We start from the raw sequence: 21,097 nt of genomic DNA, 5'->3' as shown, positions 1-21,097 counted from the left end.
AACTGTATCCAAAGTAGCTGATATATCCAATTATATCCAAATAATCTATCCTTCAAAAGAAACACTGTAATTGTCAAAATTTACAAATACACAGAGAAATTGAACTCCAAACTTTTTGTAATAAAGCTGAGGTGGAATACCAAGGAAGGAAAATATTATATCGTGGAAGTATATGCTTTTTCCTTTTTTTTTTCTTCTTTTCCTGCCTGTCAGTAAAATTCTCAAAATATCTGAGCTTTTGAAGAATTACTTTCTATAGCAATGTGGGTATAAATGGGTCCTCTAAATTTTAGTTGCACTTTGTTTGCACTCAGTGAGTGAATGTTGGCAAAGCCTAGAGAATAAAGAAGACAACACAATGAAGCAGGGTCCATTTCTTCTGTTAAAATATGCCATTTGTCAGACTCGTCTCACTGCTTGGGGACAGGGGGGAGTGTGAGTTGGTACCATCTTTATGGAAGCTTTAAAAACAGACTGTTAGAAATATATTCTAAGAAATAATGGAGCATGTACTCAAAGACAGAGGATGGGGCGCCTGGGTGGCTCAGTCAGTTGGGCGGCCGACTTCGGCTCAGGTCACGATCTCACACTCTGTGAGTTCGAGCCCCGCGTCGGGCTCTGTGCTGACCGCTCAGAGCCTGGAGCCTGTTTCAGATTCTGTGTCTCCCTCTCTCTCTGACCCTCCCCCGTTCATGCTCTGTCTCTCTCTGTCTCAAAAATAAATAAACGTTAAAAAAAAAAAATTAAAAAAAAAAAAAAAAAAAGAGGATGCCGGCCGCAGTGCTCAGGGACCTTCAGCCAGGAACTGTACCAGGTGTTGGTAACACACAGGGTCTGTTTAAATTAGACACAGTCCTGGGCCTCATGGCGCTCACTGCCAAAGTGATTTATAGCAGCAAACACTGGAAATAACCTGATTTCCAATAATAAGAAATTGGTTAGCTAAATGACAACTATAAAACTCAATACGCTGTGGTCATTAAAAAGAATGCTGAGGGTCTATATTAACTTGGCAGAGGGTTCACCATAATATATCATCTGTGCTTTTCAGAATCTTTAAAGAATAGAATCAGAAAAATTAATGATGGTGTTCTCGTTTTTTTAAAAGACCCCCATGTTTAGCGGTTGATGGGTTTACAAATTAAGAAACAGCTCAATTCCAATATGTTTCTTTAACTCCCCTGCAAGGGATTTCTCTGGGTGCAATATTTGATCACCTTTGTTTGGTTGTCTTCTTTCTGGAGAGCCTCTAATTTCTGCCTCTGCGCCTGTGTGGGTTTGGCCCATTCTTGTTCAATGTCCTGTAGTGCCTTAAAGCGACAGAAGTTGTAAGATTAGCAACCTTAGCAGAAGTGAGCTAATCTGACAAAAACACACTCATGTATGAAAGGCTATAAAAACAGAGCCAAGTGGACATATATAAGGATTTAGCATGTTATAGAGCTGACTGTTAAATTAGTGGGTGGAGGAAGAGATTGTTCAATGGTTTGGGGACAGCTGGCCACACTTGGGAGAGAAAATGAAGTTAGCCTCTTTCCCCACACCACCCAATCAAACAAATCCAGATAAAGATTTAAATGTTTAAAAAAAAAAGATTCAGGAAAAGAAATCTGATGCTGAGGTAAGGATTATATTTTTAAGATACAGAATCAAAGTGTCATAACAAAGGAAAATATAATTACATGAAAATATAAAACTTCTATGCATAGAAACCATCAAGAACAAAACTAAGAAGCAAATGGCAAACCAGAGAATATGACCACATCATATGTGGAAAAGAGTTGATATTTATATAAAGCAATAGGGAAAATGTAAATATCCCCAACAAGAAAATGGACAAAGAATATGAATCGGCAATTGACAAAAAGGAATTCCAAATTCCAAATCTATATTCAACCTCACTGGTAATCGGTAATTTTTTTTTTTTTGCCTCTCAACTTGGCAAGGACTAAATATATATATATATGTAATATTCAGGGCTGGCAAAGATTTGGGGAAACCGGAAATTCCACGTAGAGCCGATGGGATTTAAATTGGTACGATTAGCCTGTGTTGCTTTTATTTATCAGGCTTTCAGAAAGTTTTCCATTGGTCTTCAGTTAGCCTGTTAAGCCCTCAAGAGAAAACCTTGAGTCCTTCCCCTCAGTGTATCTTGTCCAAGGTCTTACATACAGCAAACATTTAATAATTCTTTGCCAATAGTCAGGCACTCATTTATACCTTGGTCTGAATGTAAGTCTCTGTGCTCCACTGGTTATGCCTGATCTCCATCAGGAGAATGAAAAGATGAGTAAAGTTTTGATTTTGCTGTTTAGGTTGGGGGACAAGGAAATGGGTTTAGAGAAGAGAAGAAAAATAACAAATATTCGTTGAGAACCTGTTTTAGATAGGTTCTCTCAGCTTTCCAAATTATCTGTGGGATAGGAACATTCCCCTCATCCTATAGATGGGTAAATTGAGGTCCAGAGAGGTTATGGCTTTCGAGACAACCCAGCAATAAGTGGCACGAGTTGGGTTAAAACCCTGATTTGGCGACTGTACCCTCGTCTCTATGCCCAAGCTACTGAATTCTGAGTATGTAGGTGGCTACACACACCAAGACTTACCCCTGGTCACCAACTAGTCTCAAAACTGGACCTAGACATCTAGAACCTTTCCTTTCCTGAATTCTGCTTGATGTTAGAGTCCTGTAAGGACTTGGCAGTGTTATCACTCGGCAGTGATATCAAAGAGAAAGTATAGCTAAATAAAGAAGGTAAACAGCAATCACGACAGTAAGTACTAGCTGAAGATATGTCATTTGCCATTAGGGGACCTGGGACTCTCAGATACAGAGATTTAAATGTCCTGCATCAGCAGGAACAGAACTGCTTTTGTTTCACTACCTTTGAAAAGATTTGACCCTGATTATGGGCTCGCGAGTCATCGAATACATCACATACAGTACCTCACTCTAACCATGAGAGAGTCCAATTCAGACGAATGGCTCTACTCAGTTCTGTGGCTCCCCAAAGACTGGCTGCTGGAAACTTATGTAGAACCTATTTTTAAAAATCGAGTGAAATCACCTAAGCCATGGGTTTCATGAGCTTCAATCACACATGCCCCAGCACCCCCTGCAGAGGGTATAGCAGTGAGAAGTGGGGAGCAAGGCATGTACCGGGCTCTAGCTGGCTGAGGCATGGCACAGCTAGGCCGAGGCTGTGTGAGTAGACTGGGCCATGTGCAAGGGCACCAGGCTGTGACGGTCTGGGGAAGCTAACGGTCAGCCCATGTTCCCTTCACCAAGCCATGAGCCCCATTACGGGGTTAGCCTGCCTAGAGCAAGGGACACCTTGTTCTAATTTGCACAAAGTTACCACATAGGCCAGTGGTGCTGACATGCAGGCCCAGAACTGACCAAGCCTCGGTATTTTTTAGAAAACCCAGACATTTATACTTTTATATACCACCTTCCATTTTGTTAATACTACTCAAATTTAAAATAAAAGAAGGGAAACAGTGTGGGAGTCCAATTGGCTCCTGGGACATCCATCCATGGGGCACAGCTGCTTTAGAACAATCAAAAGCGTTTCCCTTAATAATTATGATGGCACTGTTGTTTATCAGAAGAATTCATAAGAACTTTCTGCATTAATTTTTTTAAAGGATGATTGCTTCTCACATATTCACATATCCTAAGCTCCCAGGACAGTGTCTGCCCTGGGCCATTCAGAGTCTAGTTAGGCAAATACATATGTAAATGATATTTACATGGCTGGGTGAGTAGCACCCTTAATGGAGGGTACAAACAAGTACTCAGGAGCAGAGAGGGAGGAAGGCATTTTCTTTCGAGGGGACCTGAGAAAAGTTTCCCCCAAAGAGGCAGCAGTTACGGTCCTGACTCCCCGGAGCTGACTTCTCGGTACCCCCACTTGGATTCAGTAATAACAATGGTGATGATAATGGAACAGATAGTCATAACATCAACTATAATTTTTTGAAGACTCTGTAAGCGAAGAACTGTGGTTTGAAGAACAGTCTAGTAAAGCTGAGAGAAAACTTAGAAACCATTCCTTCCATCTAATCACTTAACAGGGGGACATTGTAGTTCAAATTTTGGAAGGGTGAAGCGGCAAGCCCGAGGTCACACAGAGAGACAGCCAGTGACAGAGCAAGGGACAGAATGCATTTTCAAAACTGCTATTCGTGAGCTTTTCATGAAGCCATCCTTTTTCCCAGCTATCAGCAGAGGAAACACCGTCCATTTCTCTCTGGTTTACAACTCCTCGTTGAAGACAGATACGATGCCTACGGTGATGCTGGAGGTTCCTACTTCTCATCACCAGGCCAGAAAGACTATTTCCCACCAGAACAATATCAGAATTAGGTGATGCATCCTCCACCAAGGACGGGATATCAAACAGACCAGATGCAACCAATAATGCACTATAATAGCAAGGGTGCGACGGCGATGAGCCTCGGTAAACGTGTAAAATGGTAAAGTATGGTCCCATTCACACAACATGATTTTAATTACACTCAGCATGATTATACATGGGTCCAAGTATGACGAGAAATGGACTCAAAACTAGCCATGAAACTACAATGGTGACCATTGCACATCCAATATGTGATGTTTTGATTTGACTCCTTAGAATTTCGGAGAGCTTTGAGAAGATGATTTATTGGATTGCCTTGGCCTGTTAAAAAGTCACATAAGGAGAAATGGGCAGTTAGGCTGTGACTCCTTATCTGACATGCTGGCTGCTGGGCTCCCTGTGACTGCTCGGTCACCCACCCAGGTGCTTTGCCCTGTGCTGAAAAAGCCAAGGTCCCTGCATGGGGCTGGTGGTCTAGTGGAGGAGATATAGACACAAGTGATGCTCTAGCTTGTCCAATTGAAGACCTCCTTGATTCTGATATCATGATTTTGTGAGACACTAAGGAAAAACACTGCCAGTTAAGTTATGACACAGGGCCTTGTGATAGTTGTGCACGGTGGGTGAACCGGCCATGCCGACCTTCCCCGGCTGGTCATTGCTTTTATTTCTTCTGAGGCATTTGGTGATTCCTCTGGCCTTTAGCTGTTCTTCTTGGCCTGTGCCAGGCAGTCCTTTTGCATAGAGCTTAGTGAAAAACTGAGCAGTTTCCTCTCCCTGGGCACGTAAAGCACCTGGTTGTTGCTTTATAAGAAAATTTAGAAGTGTGGTCATTTCTGGCTTTATGAATATAAAGGGGAAAACTGCCACTCTGTCTTTGCCTCTCTGTGTAAGTGATAACTCCCATTCCATGAAGAATCATAGTGTATGTAGTGGCAGGGGGCTGGTGAGGCAGGAGAACTGAGGTGGGGGGTAAATGAAGAGGTATCACAGAGGCAGCATCTGTGACCGCCCCACCACGTAGCAGAACCTTCACCACTGAATCAGGGAAGGGAAAGGAGGCCAGGGGTGCCTGGGTAGCTCAGTCAGTTAAGTGTCCGACTTTGGCTCAGACCATGATCTTGAGGTTCGTGGGTTCGAGCCCCAGGTCGGACTCTGTGCTGACAGCTCAGAGCCTGGAGCCTGCTTCGGATTCTGTGTCTCCCTCTGTCTGCCCCTCCCCGGCTCATACTCTGTTTCTCTCTCAAAAATAAATAAACCTTAAAAAAAAATTAAAAAAAGGAGGCCAAACTCTCAATGTACTTTCTGGGGGTTAGAGGGTTAGGGGATAGGGGTAGGCAGGACCACCAACGCAATCTGCAGGGCCTAATGCAAAATGAAAATGTGAGGTCTCTTGTTCCAAAATTAAGGATCAGGATGGCAACAGAAAAATATTAAACAATTGTGGGGTTCTTCTGAGCAGGCTATGTGCCCATGAAGCAGGCCCTGGAGGCTCAGGTAAAAAGAAGATTATGCTAAAATGCGATGGGAACACATGTGGCTTTAGATTAGCAGGGACAACCTTTCTAGACTCAACCTTTTTAGACTCAACCTTTCTAGATTAGCAGGGACAACCTAGAAAACTCAGAGAGGTGGTTAAAATGGAGGTAGAATTTTTTTTCTAAATTCTATTTCTTAAAAAAATTTTTTTTACTGTAGTAAACTGTATATAACATTTGTCGTTTTCACCACTTTTTTATTTAAAAAAATTTTTAAATGTTTATTTATTTTTTGAGAGAGAGAGAGAGACAGACAGACAGACAGACAGACAGTGTGAGTGGGGGAGGGGCAGAGAACGAGAGGGAGACACAGAATCCAAAGCAGGCTCCAGGCTCCGAGCTGTCAGCACAGAGCCCGAGGCGGGGCTCGAACTCACAAGCTGTGAGATCATGACCTGAGCCAAAGTCAGACGCTTAACTGAACCACCCAGGCGCCCCTCATTTTAACCATTTTTAAGTGTACAATTCAGTGGCACTAAAAACATTCATAAAGTTGTGTAACCATGAACACTCTTATACTTACCTTTTCAGCATCCCTGGCATCCCTCGCAAAAATTCTGTACCCATTAAACAGTAACTCCCTGCCACCGAGCCCCTAAAAACTTCTATTGTACTTTCTGTCTCTGTGAATTTGCCTATTCTAGTTATGGAGGTAGAATTCTTAACTATCACAATTTTTTTTAATGGTTTCCATCCCAAATGGTCAATAACACATGGTGTTTTGAGAGTCCTTGGTCACCCTTACCTGCATATGGATCAAATCTACGGCTGCTGTGCAGTCCATCAGCATGGAGTCGAGGGATGGGTCCATGTACCTGCGTAATTCAGGAGCATTAAGTTCATTCATATGACACAGCCGACGGGCACACCTGGGAGCACATGCTCTCTGAGGTGGTGGCCCCCTATGCTTTAAACGAGCCCCCACTGGGGCACCTGGGTGGCTCGGTTGGGTGAGCATCTGACTTCAGCTCAGGTCATGATCTCACGGTTCATGAGTTTGAGCCCCGCGTTGGGCTCTCTGCTGTCAGCACTGAGCCTGCCTTGGGATCCTCTGTCCCCCTCTCTCTCTGCCCCTCCCCCCTCCTCTCTCAAAAATAAATAAACATTGGGGCGCCTGGGTGGCTCAGTCGGTTAAGCGGCCGACTTCGGCTCAGGTCACGATCTCACGGTCCGTGAGTTCGAGCCCCGCATCAGGCTCTGTGCTGACGGCTCAGAGCCTGGATCCTGCTTCAGATTCTGTGTCTCCCTCTCTCTCTGCCCCTCCCCTGTTCATGCTCTGTCTCTCTCTGTCTCAAAAATAAATAAACATTAAAAAAAAGTTTGGAAAAAAATAATAAACATTAAAAAAATATTTAAACGAGCCCCCCTTTCTAACAGCCCTCTACTCACCTAGCTTTTTCTGTCTCCTACTTTCTTTACACTGTAAGCTCTTGTCTGGCGGGCTCTGAGAGTAAGGTGCCAAACAATAAAGCTGTGGGAGAATGGCCCACGGCCCTGTTCACACTCGCCCCACTGTCGGGCCCCAAGTGCGCATGCCCTTTCCCCACCCCATAGTACCTGGTGTCGCCGTTGCCCCAAACCCACACCTGCATCACCACCCTGTACCCAGGCTGCTCTCATCTGTGGCCCGAACTGCTCCCTTTGTCAGGCCCTCTGCGTCAGCCCCGCCCCCTCAATCCCAGTCTCTGCGTTCTAACCTGAGGGCTCTTTCCTGAGTAGCCTGTGGACTGTCGTGGTCCCAGGAGTTAGATCATTCATCTTGCTCCCTTCCACAGCCCGGCCCGTCAGGGGACACCTAGCTTTCATTTCCAGCTCCGTCTCTTACCCACCTTCCTCTGTCGCACTCGACATCCAACGGTGTTTTCTCTCCTCTCCTCTGCCTGGAAGACCAGTGCCCTTACCAGCTTCCGTCCCTGCCTCATCTGCCTCTCCTGGGCTCCTCGTGTCCCCCCTCCAGTCCCCACTCCCCACGGTTTCCACTTCATCCTCTATGCTTCCTTAGCACTCCAAAGTCATCCTGACCACTGCTCTCATCAAGTTGATCTTAGCACCAGGTACATAGGGGCTGTGTCCTATTCGGAGTTGCCACTCTGCAAAGTGACTTGCAAAGAGCAGGGCTCCGTGTCTGTCTAATGGGCCCAGAATCGCCAGGCTAAACTGAAATCATACTTCCTGTATGAGCACAGGAGCTGCTAAGAATTGATAGAAACGGTCCGGAAAGGGTGCACCACAGCTGGTCTAAACCAATCTGAGGGCAGAGGTAAGCCGAATCACTGCACTTACGAGAGTGTGGTTAAGAGACCAATGGGATTGGCATGGACTAGGAAAGGATGAAAATGGTACTTGAAGGTCACCTTCCTCCTGGGGGGCGGGGAGAAGCATGCGCAGTTATGTCTGATTTAGCTCATTTGCCCACGGGGCGTAGGCAACTGTTGAATCCAAGCTAGAGAGCCCCTGGACCCAGCCCACACTTGGGGCTCTGAGAGGCCAGGGCAGCCTCCCTCTGATCTGGAAGGAACTGTACCATAATTGGAGAGGTGCACCAGAGAATTCACAGACAGAAAAATCCCTAAAACTCTGGCTAATGTTTGCTGGAATGCCTTACCTGCCGGGAATCCCACAGCTCCCGGCAGCCAAGCTGGCCTCCCTGCTCCCACTCAGACTTTTCCGGACAGATGACCAGGTCCCTTTAGGATCCTACTCCAGGCTCTTCCCCTCGGGTGACCTGACCCTCAGCTCTAACAGCTGGAGTGGGGGCCTCCTTCCTTCCCAGTTCCCATTAGCAAAGGGCATCTGCCTGGATCCGAGATGCTGGTGTGTGAGTGACACTTTATCTTACGCTGATGATCTACTATATACCTATTTTTTTTTAAGTTGTATTTATTTATTTTGAGAGAGCAGGAGAAAGCGTGAGCACAGGAGAGGCAGAGAGAGAGGGAGGGAGAGAATCCCAAGCAGGCTCTGTACTGTCCGTGCAGAGCCCAACATCGGGTTCGATCTCAAGAACCACCAGATCATGACCTGAGCTGAAACCAAGAGTCAGAAGTTTAACTGACTGAGCCACCCAGGTGCCCATAGAATATACCTATTTAACGAAGACCTGGGCAAAACCCAATTACCAATTAAGACTTCAAGGTAAGGGACAGAGTCCTCAGGTCTCCTTTGATCTCAAGTTCTCTGGAGAGTCCATGAGCAAAGCAGTCTAAGCCTCAGGGATTCCTGCTGTTATTGTTATTATAATTATTATTATCTTCAATATAACAGTAAGAAACAAGACCAAAATTTGTTGAGCATGTGGGATTACTTTATTTAACCCTCACGCTAATATGAGCTAGACTCCTGTTATTATTCCCGTTTTACTGAGGCTTAGTGAGCTTGAGTAACTTGGCTAAGGTTATTCAGCTACCCAGTGAGTTGGTTGGGATTTAGACTCACATACTCTGACCCTAGGAACGACCATGCTCAGCCACTTGTTACACTAATCAGCTTCTAGAAGAACAGCTACTCTAGAAACACCTAGATGGAACTGCTAAGGGTTTTTCCTTTTCGCCTTTTTAGGGTTCCACCCCACAGATTTTGACAGTTTCTCAGAATACTTTTGAATAGCAGTAGATGAACTTCTAGCCCTGCCAGGAATGTCCTTCCAAAATTCAAAACCACAGACTGGCGCTGTAAACAAGGCATCATGAGGTCAAGATAACTACTATTCCTAGATTACAAAATGCCTTTCTTTAATACTCTCTGTGCTCAGATTACAGAATAGCTGGGCTGGGAGAGAGCAAACCAAAGAAGCAACCCAATACAGCCATGGTAATAAACACTGGAGACTACAGATTGTAGGATATATGTGGGGCTGGGTGGGGAGGGAGAAGTGTCCCGCTTCTTGTTATTTTCTGTTCGTTCGCTTTCCATAGGGCTTCTTGTTTCTGGGGGAAAGGATAGTATTTTCTGCAAGGTGTTCAGTCAGTCTACGAACATGGCTGGCCCTGGTTTATACGCATTTGTTATTGGAATCCTTTAAGAATGTAAGCCAAATACTTAAGAGTTCAAATTCACTGCAAGTTGTCTGGGTCCACCCTTTGCCTTTGGGGAACACCACAGTGCAACAGATGAATTGCACCTATTTGTAATCATCAATAAATTCCTTCAATTAGTACAGTTGATAATCCATTCCAAAGCAAGCCCATGACCTGCCATTTCTCATCATTCCTGCTTTGATTCCCACCCCAATAGCACTTGGTTTTCAAGACTTGCCTTCAGGGCCACCATCCTCGTGACAACATCCCTCAAGTACTTACTGAAGACCAGTGGGAGTTATCTTCAACATCCCATTCTTTAGGACAAATATTCTGGTTCATTCCCCACTCTCCCTTCTTTATTGCTTTCCTCTCAACCTTCTGCAAGCTCCTGGTCCCTCTCTAGCTGTTAGGTTGTGAGCTGATCCGGTAAGACCGACAAAATCTCAACGGGAACCGAAAACATCCTCAAATACCTACCATCACCGCCAACGCTTACCACTTCCGGAGTCCAACCTTGCAGTTTTCCATTCCAGCACTTCTGAGACTCACATAAGGGAGTTCAAAGTCCGCCAGTTTTTTCATGACTAGAGAAAGGGGAAAGGGAGTCTTCCTGGTTGAAACGGCACAAACAGTTTACATACAGAGGCTTCGAAATGAGAAAATAAAGCGTTGCCATTGGAAAGAATAAAATCACCCTGATCACATTCTCTCGCATTTGTATGTAATTTTTAACTTCCCGAAATTCATCCAAATGATAAATAGCATTTCACCCTCATAAAACAGCAGCACCGTTCGTAGGGGGTACTTTCCACTGCAATACAGATGAAGAAACCGAGGTCCAGAGAGGTCTAGTGCCTTCGCCAGCACACCACAGATCTTAGTGGTGAAGCCAACACACAAACCCCTTAACTTCCCACTCAAAACCACTCCCCTGCAGCTTCTTGAGAACATGTGTAAGTGGCATTCAGATAATTGATACCATTTCACAACTAAATAGCTTGTAATACCTAGAAATGCACTGTAGAGGAAAGCAAAAGCCATGTGGACCACACTGCCGTCTTTCACTAACTCCTTACGTTTTTTAAGAATCTGAGAACTTATTTATGGCATCACATTTTATAGCAAACATTCCTTAACGAGGAGAAGCGAAGCGTGATGGGATGTCCTGACATCCGAAGTCCAGCACTCCAGAGGGAGGCCGGGGCATGGCTGGTGGCCAGCAGCCAGGCCATAAGGGTAAAGGTGAGACAGACATTAGGACTGGGACCAGGGCAGCCACAAGAGCAAGTGCAGTTACTGGTAAGGGCCTGACATCTTGCTATGGTCCATGCTAGCTTTCTGGAGTGGCTCAACCCCAGCTCACCCTGAACACAGACACAACCGCCCATCCCCCAACTTTTGATCCAGGGACTACTGAGAATAGTAGTAGGGACCACGCATCGCCCCTACTCAGCGGTATCTCCTGCATCCCCTGGGCTGAGCACGTGCCCACACCTGCCCAACCCCATCTCCCGGCTGCCCTGCATTCCTTCTTTCCTTACCAGAGAGCTTGCCCTCTTTGCGAAACCGAATGAGAAAGAGGCCAAAGTAGCCCAAGAGCTCCTGACACAGTCCAATTTTGTGTGACACCACCTTGAGAAATAAACAAAGACAAGAAAAGGGTGGGGGGGGGGGAGTTGGGAGAGTGTCCGCCATGCTTACCATGATATGCAGAATTTGAAATTGCCTGAGTGGCTCAGTCGGTTGGGTGTCCGACTTCGGCTCAGGTTATGATCTCGTGGTCCGTGAGTTCGAGCCCCGCATTGGGCTCTGTGCTGACAGCTCAGAGCCTGGAGCCTGTTTCAGATTCTGTGTCTCCCTCTCTGACCCTCCCCTGCTCATGCTCTGTCTCCCTCTGTCTCAAAAATAAATAAATGTTAAAAAAAAAAAAAAAAAAGAAAGAAATTGCCTGTAAACATCAATAGAAAGTGCTTCAATGGGCTGCAGACATTAAAAGGAATCTTCTCCAGGGGCGCCTGGGCGGCTCAGTCGGTTAAGCGGCTGACTCTTGGTTTCGGCTCAGATCAAGATCTCATGGTTTTGCAGGTTCAAGACCCGCATCGGGCTCTGTGCTGGCAGCTCAGAACCTGCTTAGGATTCTGTCTCCCTCTCTCTCTCTGCCCCTCCCCCACGTATGCTCGCTCTCAAAAATAAATAAATAAAAACTTTTAAAAAAAGGGAATCTTTTCTGAATCTAAAAATGATCACATTGATTTTAGAAAATTTAGAAATCAAAAAAATTAGAGTGAAGAAAATAAAAATCAGCTCCAACACTATGGACATGAACCTGGCCTCCGCTGAGGCTGGTTGTCCCACCTGGGACAGGGATGTATCTCCCAGATAGTTTGGTCGTTATAATCCACCGGAGGGCAGCAGCCATTCTCCACGAACATCTGTCCTTCTGTGATACCTGCCCCTGGAGCCCTCACCCCAATTTACCTTCCTGCGGGCTGGATTCTCAGAGAAGGGACGTTTCCCGCCAACTGGCTGCCATAGAAAAGTGTACATGCTACTGGCCACCTTTGCCCGCCCCCCGCCCCGGCCCCCTTCTGTCTGGCGCCTCCTGTGACGGTCAAGTCTAATTTACACGCCATTTGCTCAGCGCAACCTCGGATCCCAGGCACAGGCTGCTCTCCTTTCCTATTCCTTCCTGACCTTTACATCAAACGGCTTTCATTTCAACACCCACGGTTTCATTTCTACCAGTGGGTCATGAGGCTGTAACGTCATAATGTTTTATATTCACTCACCTTTCCTTAGCAGGAATGTCCATGCTACCACAGATTCTCCCCTTCCTCACCCACCCCCGCCCCCCACTTAAGCCTGGGCTGCAGCGTGAATTCTTTGCTTGCACACTCTGAATTCACTAGATCACCTCTGCAACACTCGAGGATTTCACCTCCACAGCCAGGGGTGTGAGCTGATGCTTTAACCATGGCTCCGGGTTCTCAAGGTGGCAGTCGTACAAACACCAGGCTCCAAGGGGCACTTTTCTTGTCAGAGATCTGTAAATTGCCTCATGAGGCAGTCTTACTAGGTGCATGATATGAGTGGGTGTGCTCGGCATGGCTCTGAAAATAAGGAAGGGCCTGGGAACGTTTTACATTCACTCAAGGCGCATCCCCGTTCGCCTGCTTCCTATCTCACCCTTCCCCATGCCCTTGCAGACACCCCACACCGAACACAGCGCCCCTGTGTGTGCAAGGGTGAGTGTGTGTTGGTAAGTAACAGATTGCAAAGACATCTTTTCCTAGAGGATGAGCCACGTCCCTTCAGACTGATTACTCTCTTCTCGGATCCGTTCAGGGAAAACAGGAAGCTTACATGCTAGGGCAGATAAAGGAGTAGGGAAAAGAATGGAGAAGGCTTTTTCATTTATAAGGACATAAACACACATACCTTCTTTCGAGAGGAGTAAGCATGGACAAAAAAGAGACACAATGATATTGTCTTCTTAGCAAACGTTAAGGAGATTTCAAAACAGAAGCACCATCAGTAAAACCACGTTAGCACAAATGTGTAAAACCCCCAAAAGAGATTTTATCTTGTTGCTGGTCCTTAAGAAACCCAGCAGGATGGCAGGGAGGTGGAGGGTGGAGGAAAGTATGCTTGAGGAGATGTAAACAATGGTTTTTTTAAGGTTTTTTTGGGGGGCGGGGAAAGAGAGAACAAGTGGAGGAGTGGGGGTGGTTGGGCAGAGGATCCAAAGCAGTCTCTGGGCTGACAGCAGAGGGCCTGACGCAGGGCTTGAACCCACGAACCATGAGATCATGACCAGGGCCGAAGTCGGACACTTCACCGAGTCACCCAGGCCCCCCCCCCCAGCAAAAATGATTCTCAATTACAAAATTTAAATTATATTTTTATGCAAGCTGGAGAATCTCCCAGCCCCTGGAAGAGAAGTCACATGTCTGCCTGGCCAACTGCTCACTTTGGTACCTGCTCACCTCCAGGTAAACTTATTTGATGCTAATGATGTCAGTGTCTGGGGTTTGAATGTCTCACAAGTCAGTGTGATTAGAACAGGGAAGGTGTAATTGTCTGAGATCACGAACGTACATTGTTAAACTTCTGCTCCTTGTTACGAGAGAAACTGGGGAAAAGAGTTGGTATTGTGGAACCATAGACTTACTGCCCTCCTCCTTCGCTATGTCAGCCTCCCACTGTGCAGGTCCTGGGAAGGCAATTTACGGAACCATGTGTTTGTGTTTGGGGGGCTTTGGGGGATAAATCCCCTGAGGCATTAAGCAGCAAGGGCCTTTGATGCTTTTTTAGAGATATCACTCTGGAAGCCAGGATAGAAGGTTGGCAAGACTGGAAGCAGGGACTAGTTTGGAGGCTGCTATCGAAATCTAGCTGAGAAATGAGGGCTCGAACGAGGATAAGGATGGAGAGGAGGCAATGGGGAGACAGGAATTATCAGGAGAAAGACTTGGGGCACAAGATTAGTAGGATTTGGGGGTCAAGGGGTGACGGAGGGGGACCCTAGGGTAACTTCTCAATGGATGGCCTCAGCAATGAGGTGGCTGCAGATCTCATTCAATGAGGCCAGCAATACAGGAGCCAAAAAAGGTTGTGTGCAGTGACTTTCCTAGGAAGGAAGGTCAAAAATGATCACTTTTGGGCAGAGCAAAGACCCCAGAGAAGGGATGTTTCCTAGCCTGGGGACAAAACTGCTCTTTGGAGGCCAGGAGGGCATGGGCCTTCTTGAACCTCCAGGGGTGTGGAGGGGCCGAGACAAAGCAAAATCCAGCCTCTCTACAGGAGGAGCCGTGTTTCAGGGAGGAGGCTCCCCCACCCCATGGTCTCAGGTAAAGGTGGGCTTGAGGGCTGGGAGCCCAACAGGGATGGCTCGTTTCCTACCTAGAAGGTGTCAGGTACCATGTCCCCAGTGCAAGAACATTCTGTCCTTTGGAAGGCCCCTAGAAACTTTCTCACTTCCACCTGTTTATAAGTTTATATTTTCCCGCACATACTTCTCTAGAGGATTAGAACTAACACCCTCCAAAGAAAAAGGACCTGGGAGCAGTATGCGGGTGTGAGAAGCTGGTGTTCCCTTGAAACCCAGGGTAGGGAGGAAAGGCCCCAGGGACAGAGCTGGTATTAGCCACATCTAAAGACGGGGCGGACAGTCTCTGTGTCTTGTCTTCAGAGTCCTCACAGAACCAACTTCAACTCAGGTCTGGCCCTCTGGATGCAGAATTAGACCTGCTTGAGTTTTGGTTTCCTGTGGGACAGGAGGGACAATTACTCCAGCCTTCGAGAAATCTGCTGTCACTCTGCCAGAACCTGTCACCAGCCTACCTGGATACAGCCTGTTTCAGACTCATCTGGACTCCACTCCCCTTCCTGCTCCCAACCATGAGGGCATCCCGTAATAAAGCACTTGGCATATCTCCAGGGCACATCTTTGGCTGAGTCCCAGGAAACTGACAGCCGTATTAGGAAGGGCCTAAAAGATGTCTGGGAAGTTGATGCCCACGGGGAGAGTAAAACCAAAGATGCCCGGGAGGGTAAGTTGTAGCTCAGATTCCTTGGTCAGTCTCCCAGAAAATCCAGCCTCTCTACAGATACATCATCCAGAGTAAAATGATAGGCAGGAAGCTTCTGGAAGGTAACCTTATCCTAGTCCCTGCCCTCAAACAGAATGATTCCTGAATTCAGTTCTGGAGCTGGAGTTGAGACAAAGTTTACCTCTAGAACTCTTTCAGCAGTATCTGATGTTAGAATTTCGATTTGAATATTCCTTCCATCAGGCAGAAATATATCCAGAGCCGCTGTCTTGGTCGTGATGCTAAATGTGTCCTGCAAGCAAAGGGAAAGCACAGTGAGCCCCCCAGTCCCTTCAATGGGGTACACGGAGCAGGAAAAGTCAGTAGCTTCCTCTACTTGGACCCTCAGGGCATACATTACCCAGAAACACACAGAGTTGACTGCAGAGATTTGGGGGATGGTGTTTTGATGGATGTGTTGGGGTGAGGAGGGGTGTGGAGGGGCCGAGACAAAGCAAAATGACATGCCGCTTGAATAATTTTCAAATAAACAATAAGGCATCCATTTTAGGGAAAAAAAAAAGCTTTTGATAAAATCATCCACCTGACCCTGGGGAATCTCAGATTTTAATTTTCACTTTGAATATTTCCAGGTATCCCTAAAAGTCCCATAAAAATCTTCTGAATGGAGGCGCCTGGGGGGCTCAGTTGGTTAAGCATCTGACTCTTGATTTCGGCTCAGGTCACGATCTCATGGTTTGTGGGTTCGAGCCTCGCATTGGGCTCTTCACTGACAGTGTGGAACCTGCTTGGAATTCTCTCTCTCTCCCTCTCTCTCTGCCCCTCCCTTGCTCACTCACTCCGTCTCAAAATAAACAAATAAACTTTAAAAAAAAATTAAAAAAAAAAGTCTTCTGAATGAAGAAGGATGTCACTATCAGGTGAGTAAACATCCACCCGAGGGCCAGCACTCCCAGCTCAGCCCTACTTTGCTAACATTTATGCATTCTGCAAGGGGATACCTATGTGCTAGAGACTACTGCAAATCTGGGGACCTGTGAAGTTCTTGGATGAAATGTTCTGGAATGTCAAGGACAGGCCAGAGACACTGGAAAGCCTTCAGAGTGGAGGAAAGTGTGAAGCTGGAGTTGATGTTCAGTGACCACAGAGCGGGGGACCCCAGGGGGAGGCACGGCCAGTGGCCGCTCAGCTGAGCCTCGCGGGGCAGTTGCATCTGGCAGAAGGCTGTTTTCAGCACCTCCCAAATGGATGCTGTGGGTCCGCAGGACTGCCTCGTCTCTGGGAGGCTGATTCAGGTCAGAGCCTCTCTCATCCCAACTCTCAACAGGATTAAACCCGAATGCACCAACACATTCACTGTAGGCAAGGAGCTCACTTCTCTCCTAGGCATTGAGAATGGCAGTGGTTACGTATTCTCCTGGGGAGAACGGAGACGAGAGTCACTCAAATCATTTTATGTGTCCTAAGCCTACTATACAAGTCAGAATATTAGTAATACAGAGGGGTGGAGGGTAATCTCTTCTTAGTGCCAAGACAATGTGCACCCAGCCTAGGTTACCGCCTCCCTGGTACCAGGCGGGGAGAGAAGAACCAAATGACCAATTGTAAGATTGTTTGCAGATCAGGGCGCCTGGGTGGCTCAGTCGGTTAAGCGTCTGACTTTGGCTCAGGTCACGATCTCACGGTCCGTGGGTTCGAGCCCCGCGTCGGGCTCTGTGCTGACAGCTCAGAGCCTGGAGCCTGTTTCAGATTCTGTGTCTCCCTCTTTCTCTGACCCTCCCCTGTTCATGCTCTGTCTCTGTCTCAAAAATAAATAAATGTTAAAAAAATTGTTTAAAAAAAAAAAAAAGATTGTTTGCAGATCACAGAATTGGGCTCAGGCAAGCTGACCAAGTGGGACCTTTCCCCTCAACAGGCAACACCTCCCTTTTCCTCACCCTCCCTACATCCACAGGTAACATTTCAGGTTTTACAAGCTCCTGGGAGACTCAGCACAACTGCATTGCCCAGGTACCTCAGCCGGCCAGTTACATTAGCGACAGGCTTATTTTTCTTAATTGTGTTATCAAAGGGCAAGCTTTGTCTTTAAATTTTAACGACCCACCTGCCTCCCCCGCCCGCCGCCGCCCGCCATGTGTTATAATTACTAAGTTTCTATGATTCTGAATCTAAACACTTTAGAAGAGGAAATCTGCTATTTTCCAAATTCAAAGGGTTGCCCCCCCCATGTTTATGAATATCTACACATTTAGGCAGCATGTATATATAGTATATCATTTATGAATGAATATGCATATATTTATTATGTACAAATATATTGATAATGCGTGATACTCATAATTGTGCTCTGTGCCAACGGCTTCACATAGGGTAACTCATCTAACTCTCGTAGCAATGCCTTGAAACAGATACGTGTATTAATCCCCCTTCGTCAGATGAGTAAAAGTTCACAAAGGTTAAATAACTTGCCGGAGGACACATTACTAGGGAATGGCAGAGGCAGGATTCCAGACCAGCTCCACGTGACTCTAGGCCTGGGATCTAAATAAGGGACCCAAGAATTCCCAACAATAGGCCTCCCATCCAGCACTGCTATGGCGTCCCCTGAATGCCTGTGCTGAGACCCTCACCTCCAGTGTGATGGGATGCGCAGAAGGGGCACTGATTAGAGCTGGACGAGGTTGTGTCCCTCGTGATGGAACTACTGCCCTTTTGAGAAGGGACAGCAGAGGGCCTGTTCTCTTTCCATGTGTACACAAAGAGGACGCAGATTTCTCATAGTTCCAGGAATTTCTATGAAGCCGCCCTGCATTTTATAATGTCCGATATAAATGGAATAACTCTAGCACTTTTTTGACTCTCAAAGTGTCCACATTTGGATAAGTTACATGACTACCATGTCGCCACCCTCTACACCAGCATGAGGTACCATGGTATGCTGCCTCCCTCCGCATGCAATAGGTTTCTGTCTGTGTGACAGGAATTTGTCACTTTTCAAACAGTCCTGTGGCTCCTCCCTGTCAGAACTGGGCTCTGAATCAGCAAACGCGGATCCTCTTACCAGGTTTTTCCTCCAAGAGTCTGGTGCCAGGACCGTCCGCTTCCCGGCATCCTTTGAGAATCACTCCAAGTTCTTCTACAAAATGTCAGAACCCCTGGTTTCCCTGCACCATAGCACAGGCCTTGAGCTCCCACACAACCTCAGGCCACACTTCTGTCACCTCTGCTTTCCAGGGGACCTTTGGAAGATTTCCCTAGTTCCCCTGTAGTCATGATAACTGATTGATGATGAAACACAGCAGGGTCCCCAAGACTCCATATTTAGCTGAGATACAGGTAGTCAGGGGTAATGGGCTCCCCCAGAATAATTGCTGCAAATAGTCCCTTTCTAGGAATACCTTTGCTTAGATGTTGGTTCTTGTGTTCTGGGGCCTATAATCACAAACATCCCTTACCTCAAGGGAAAAACACTCACAAAATGAATGAAAAGAATTTTATTGCTTTTTGGTAAGATTCTAAAGGAAAGCCTAGCATTAATTTTTATTACCACAGTGCAACTCCCAACTCAGACCAAACTGCAGACTGGTAAGACAGCTAAATTACATAGACAGCTAAAATGAAATAAATGCATACCTTTATTAAATTCCTCCACAAAAGTGAGAAAGATTGGATTGGGAGAGCAGGTCAGATTATAGATGGCCCTGAAGTCAGACACTTGAGGATTTTATTAAAAAGGCAGGGGCGGGGCGCCTGGGTGGCGCAGTCGGTTAAGCGTCCGACTTCAGCCAGGTCACGATCTCGCGGTCTGTGAGTTCGAGCCCCGCGTCAGGCTCTTGGCTGATGGCTCGGAGCCTGGAGCCTGTTTCCGATTCTGTGTCTCCCTCTCTCTCTGCCCCTCCCCCGTTCATGCTCTGTCTCTCTCTGTCTCAAAAATAAATAAACGTTAAAAAAAATTTTTTTTTAAAGGCAAAAGGAAGGGGGCACCTGGGTGGCTAAGTCGGTTGAGCGTCCAACTTCGGCTCAGGTCGTGATCCCGCAGTTCATGAGTTTGAGCCCCACATCGGGCTCGCTGCTGTCAGCACAGAGCCTACTTCAGATCCTCTGTACCCCCACCCCCACCCCCCCCCACCCATCCCCTGCTTGTGTTCTCTCTCTCTCAAAAATAAATAAACCTTTAAAAAAAAAAAAAGGCAGAAGAAAGCAGAAGGATGGAAACGGAGTGATGGAAAGATTTTGTCTGGTAGTGTGGTGAAAATGGGCAGGAAGAGAGACTGGAGGGTAGGGGACACTCAGAGTTGGCCGCAGTAATCTGCTCACAGGTACCAAGGGACTTGGCTGGAGCATGTGAAGAAATGGGTTCCAAGCCCAGCTGCTACACCTGCCCCATGTGACCTTATGTAAACCTGGAGAGGCTATTTGCCCCCGGTATTCCTCACTCCTTCTGCTCTAAAATAAGGACGGTAATAGTGCCCACCTCGCAGGGCTGCAGTCAAGATTCAAGGAAGCAACATGTGGAAGTTGGAATGGCACTCGCTGCAAACACTCAAATGGCAGCTGTGTTGTTCTGTTATTGTCAGAAGAAATGAGGAGGAAGTTACGTACCTTTGATTAAAAGCAGTGCCAATAGATAAGATATAAAGGATTCAAGAAAATACTCAGGAAGATATTTTAACATTCACATCGAAGCAAGGAACGTCTGAGTTGTGTCAATTTTACATCTTACACAATCTCTTGACTCTATCTACTTTTCTTCTCCGCTGCCAGCCCCTTAGACCCAACTCACACCTCTTCTCCCTCGGCTCCTGTGATGGCCTCCTTGCTTCCATTCTTACCCTACTACAAAGCACTTGCCAAATGGAGCCAGAGAGATATTTTAAAATGCAAATCTAAAAATGTCCTTCCCTCGCGTAAAACGCTCCAACGTCCTTACGTTGTTCACAGAGGGCGGCTATGCTCACCACTATACGACCCATGCTGGCCTTACACTGCCCGCAGGACACTCCAGGGAAAAACACAATTTCTCTCTACTCACACCGCTTCTGACACTATCTGGAGTTAGGACAGACCCCACAGGTTAAGGGCTCTGTGCCGCAAGACTTCCTCTCCCCAGTTTCAGGTGGCAGTCGCAAATCCAGGCCTCCCACACTTCTGGCCAACTGGCTAGAAATCAGGAGTGCCCACAACACCCTCCTCAGGATTTGTAGTTTTCTAGAACGGCTCACAGAACACAGGAAAGCTCCTTTTACCTACTGTTGCCCACTTATTAGAAAGGAAACGACCCACAACCAGCCAAATGGAGGAGGTGCCTAGGGCAAGGTATGTGGAAAGGAGCACAGAGCTTCCATGCCCTTTCCAGGCGCACCGAGCATGTTCACCAGCTCCAAAGCTCTCTAAACCCCACAGTTTAGGGACTTTTATGGAGACTTTATCACACAGGCTTTATCACGTGTGATTATTAACTCAATTTCCCTGCGCTTCTCCCCTGTAGACCAGGGGGTGGGGCTGGAAATCCCAACCCTGTAACTATGCTTTCCACCAATCCCCATCTTGAAGCGACCTAGGAGCCCCTAGCCACCAGTCTTCTCATTAGCACGCAACAAGACACAGTGATCTTTCCAGAGATTCGA

The 21,097-nt window shown here is 46.8% G+C and overlaps 1 protein-coding gene across 1 annotated transcript in view; it reads right to left on the bottom strand.

Moving 5' to 3' along the window:
• The window catches only part of SNX31 (sorting nexin 31), a 69,996-nt gene that overhangs the window by 21,617 nt on the left and 27,282 nt on the right, over window positions 1-21,097 (bottom strand). Inside the window, exons 5-9 of the mRNA XM_047088847.1 lie at window positions 15,652-15,762; window positions 11,460-11,550; window positions 10,415-10,502; window positions 6,645-6,714; window positions 1,218-1,310 (exon numbers count right to left, since the gene is read on the bottom strand). Coding sequence (XP_046944803.1) covers window positions 1,218-1,310; window positions 6,645-6,714; window positions 10,415-10,502; window positions 11,460-11,550; window positions 15,652-15,762 — 453 coding nt within the window. The remainder of the gene's footprint in view (window positions 1-1,217; window positions 1,311-6,644; window positions 6,715-10,414; window positions 10,503-11,459; window positions 11,551-15,651; window positions 15,763-21,097) is intronic.

Source organism: Lynx rufus, unplaced genomic scaffold (genome assembly GCF_022079265.1).
Source record: "Lynx rufus isolate CCGP_SWC_20201006 ecotype Redwood Valley unplaced genomic scaffold, mLynRuf1.p SCAF_26, whole genome shotgun sequence".
Taxonomy (NCBI): Eukaryota; Metazoa; Chordata; class Mammalia; order Carnivora; family Felidae; genus Lynx; species Lynx rufus.
This window is presented reverse-complemented; position numbering and strand designations above follow the sequence as displayed.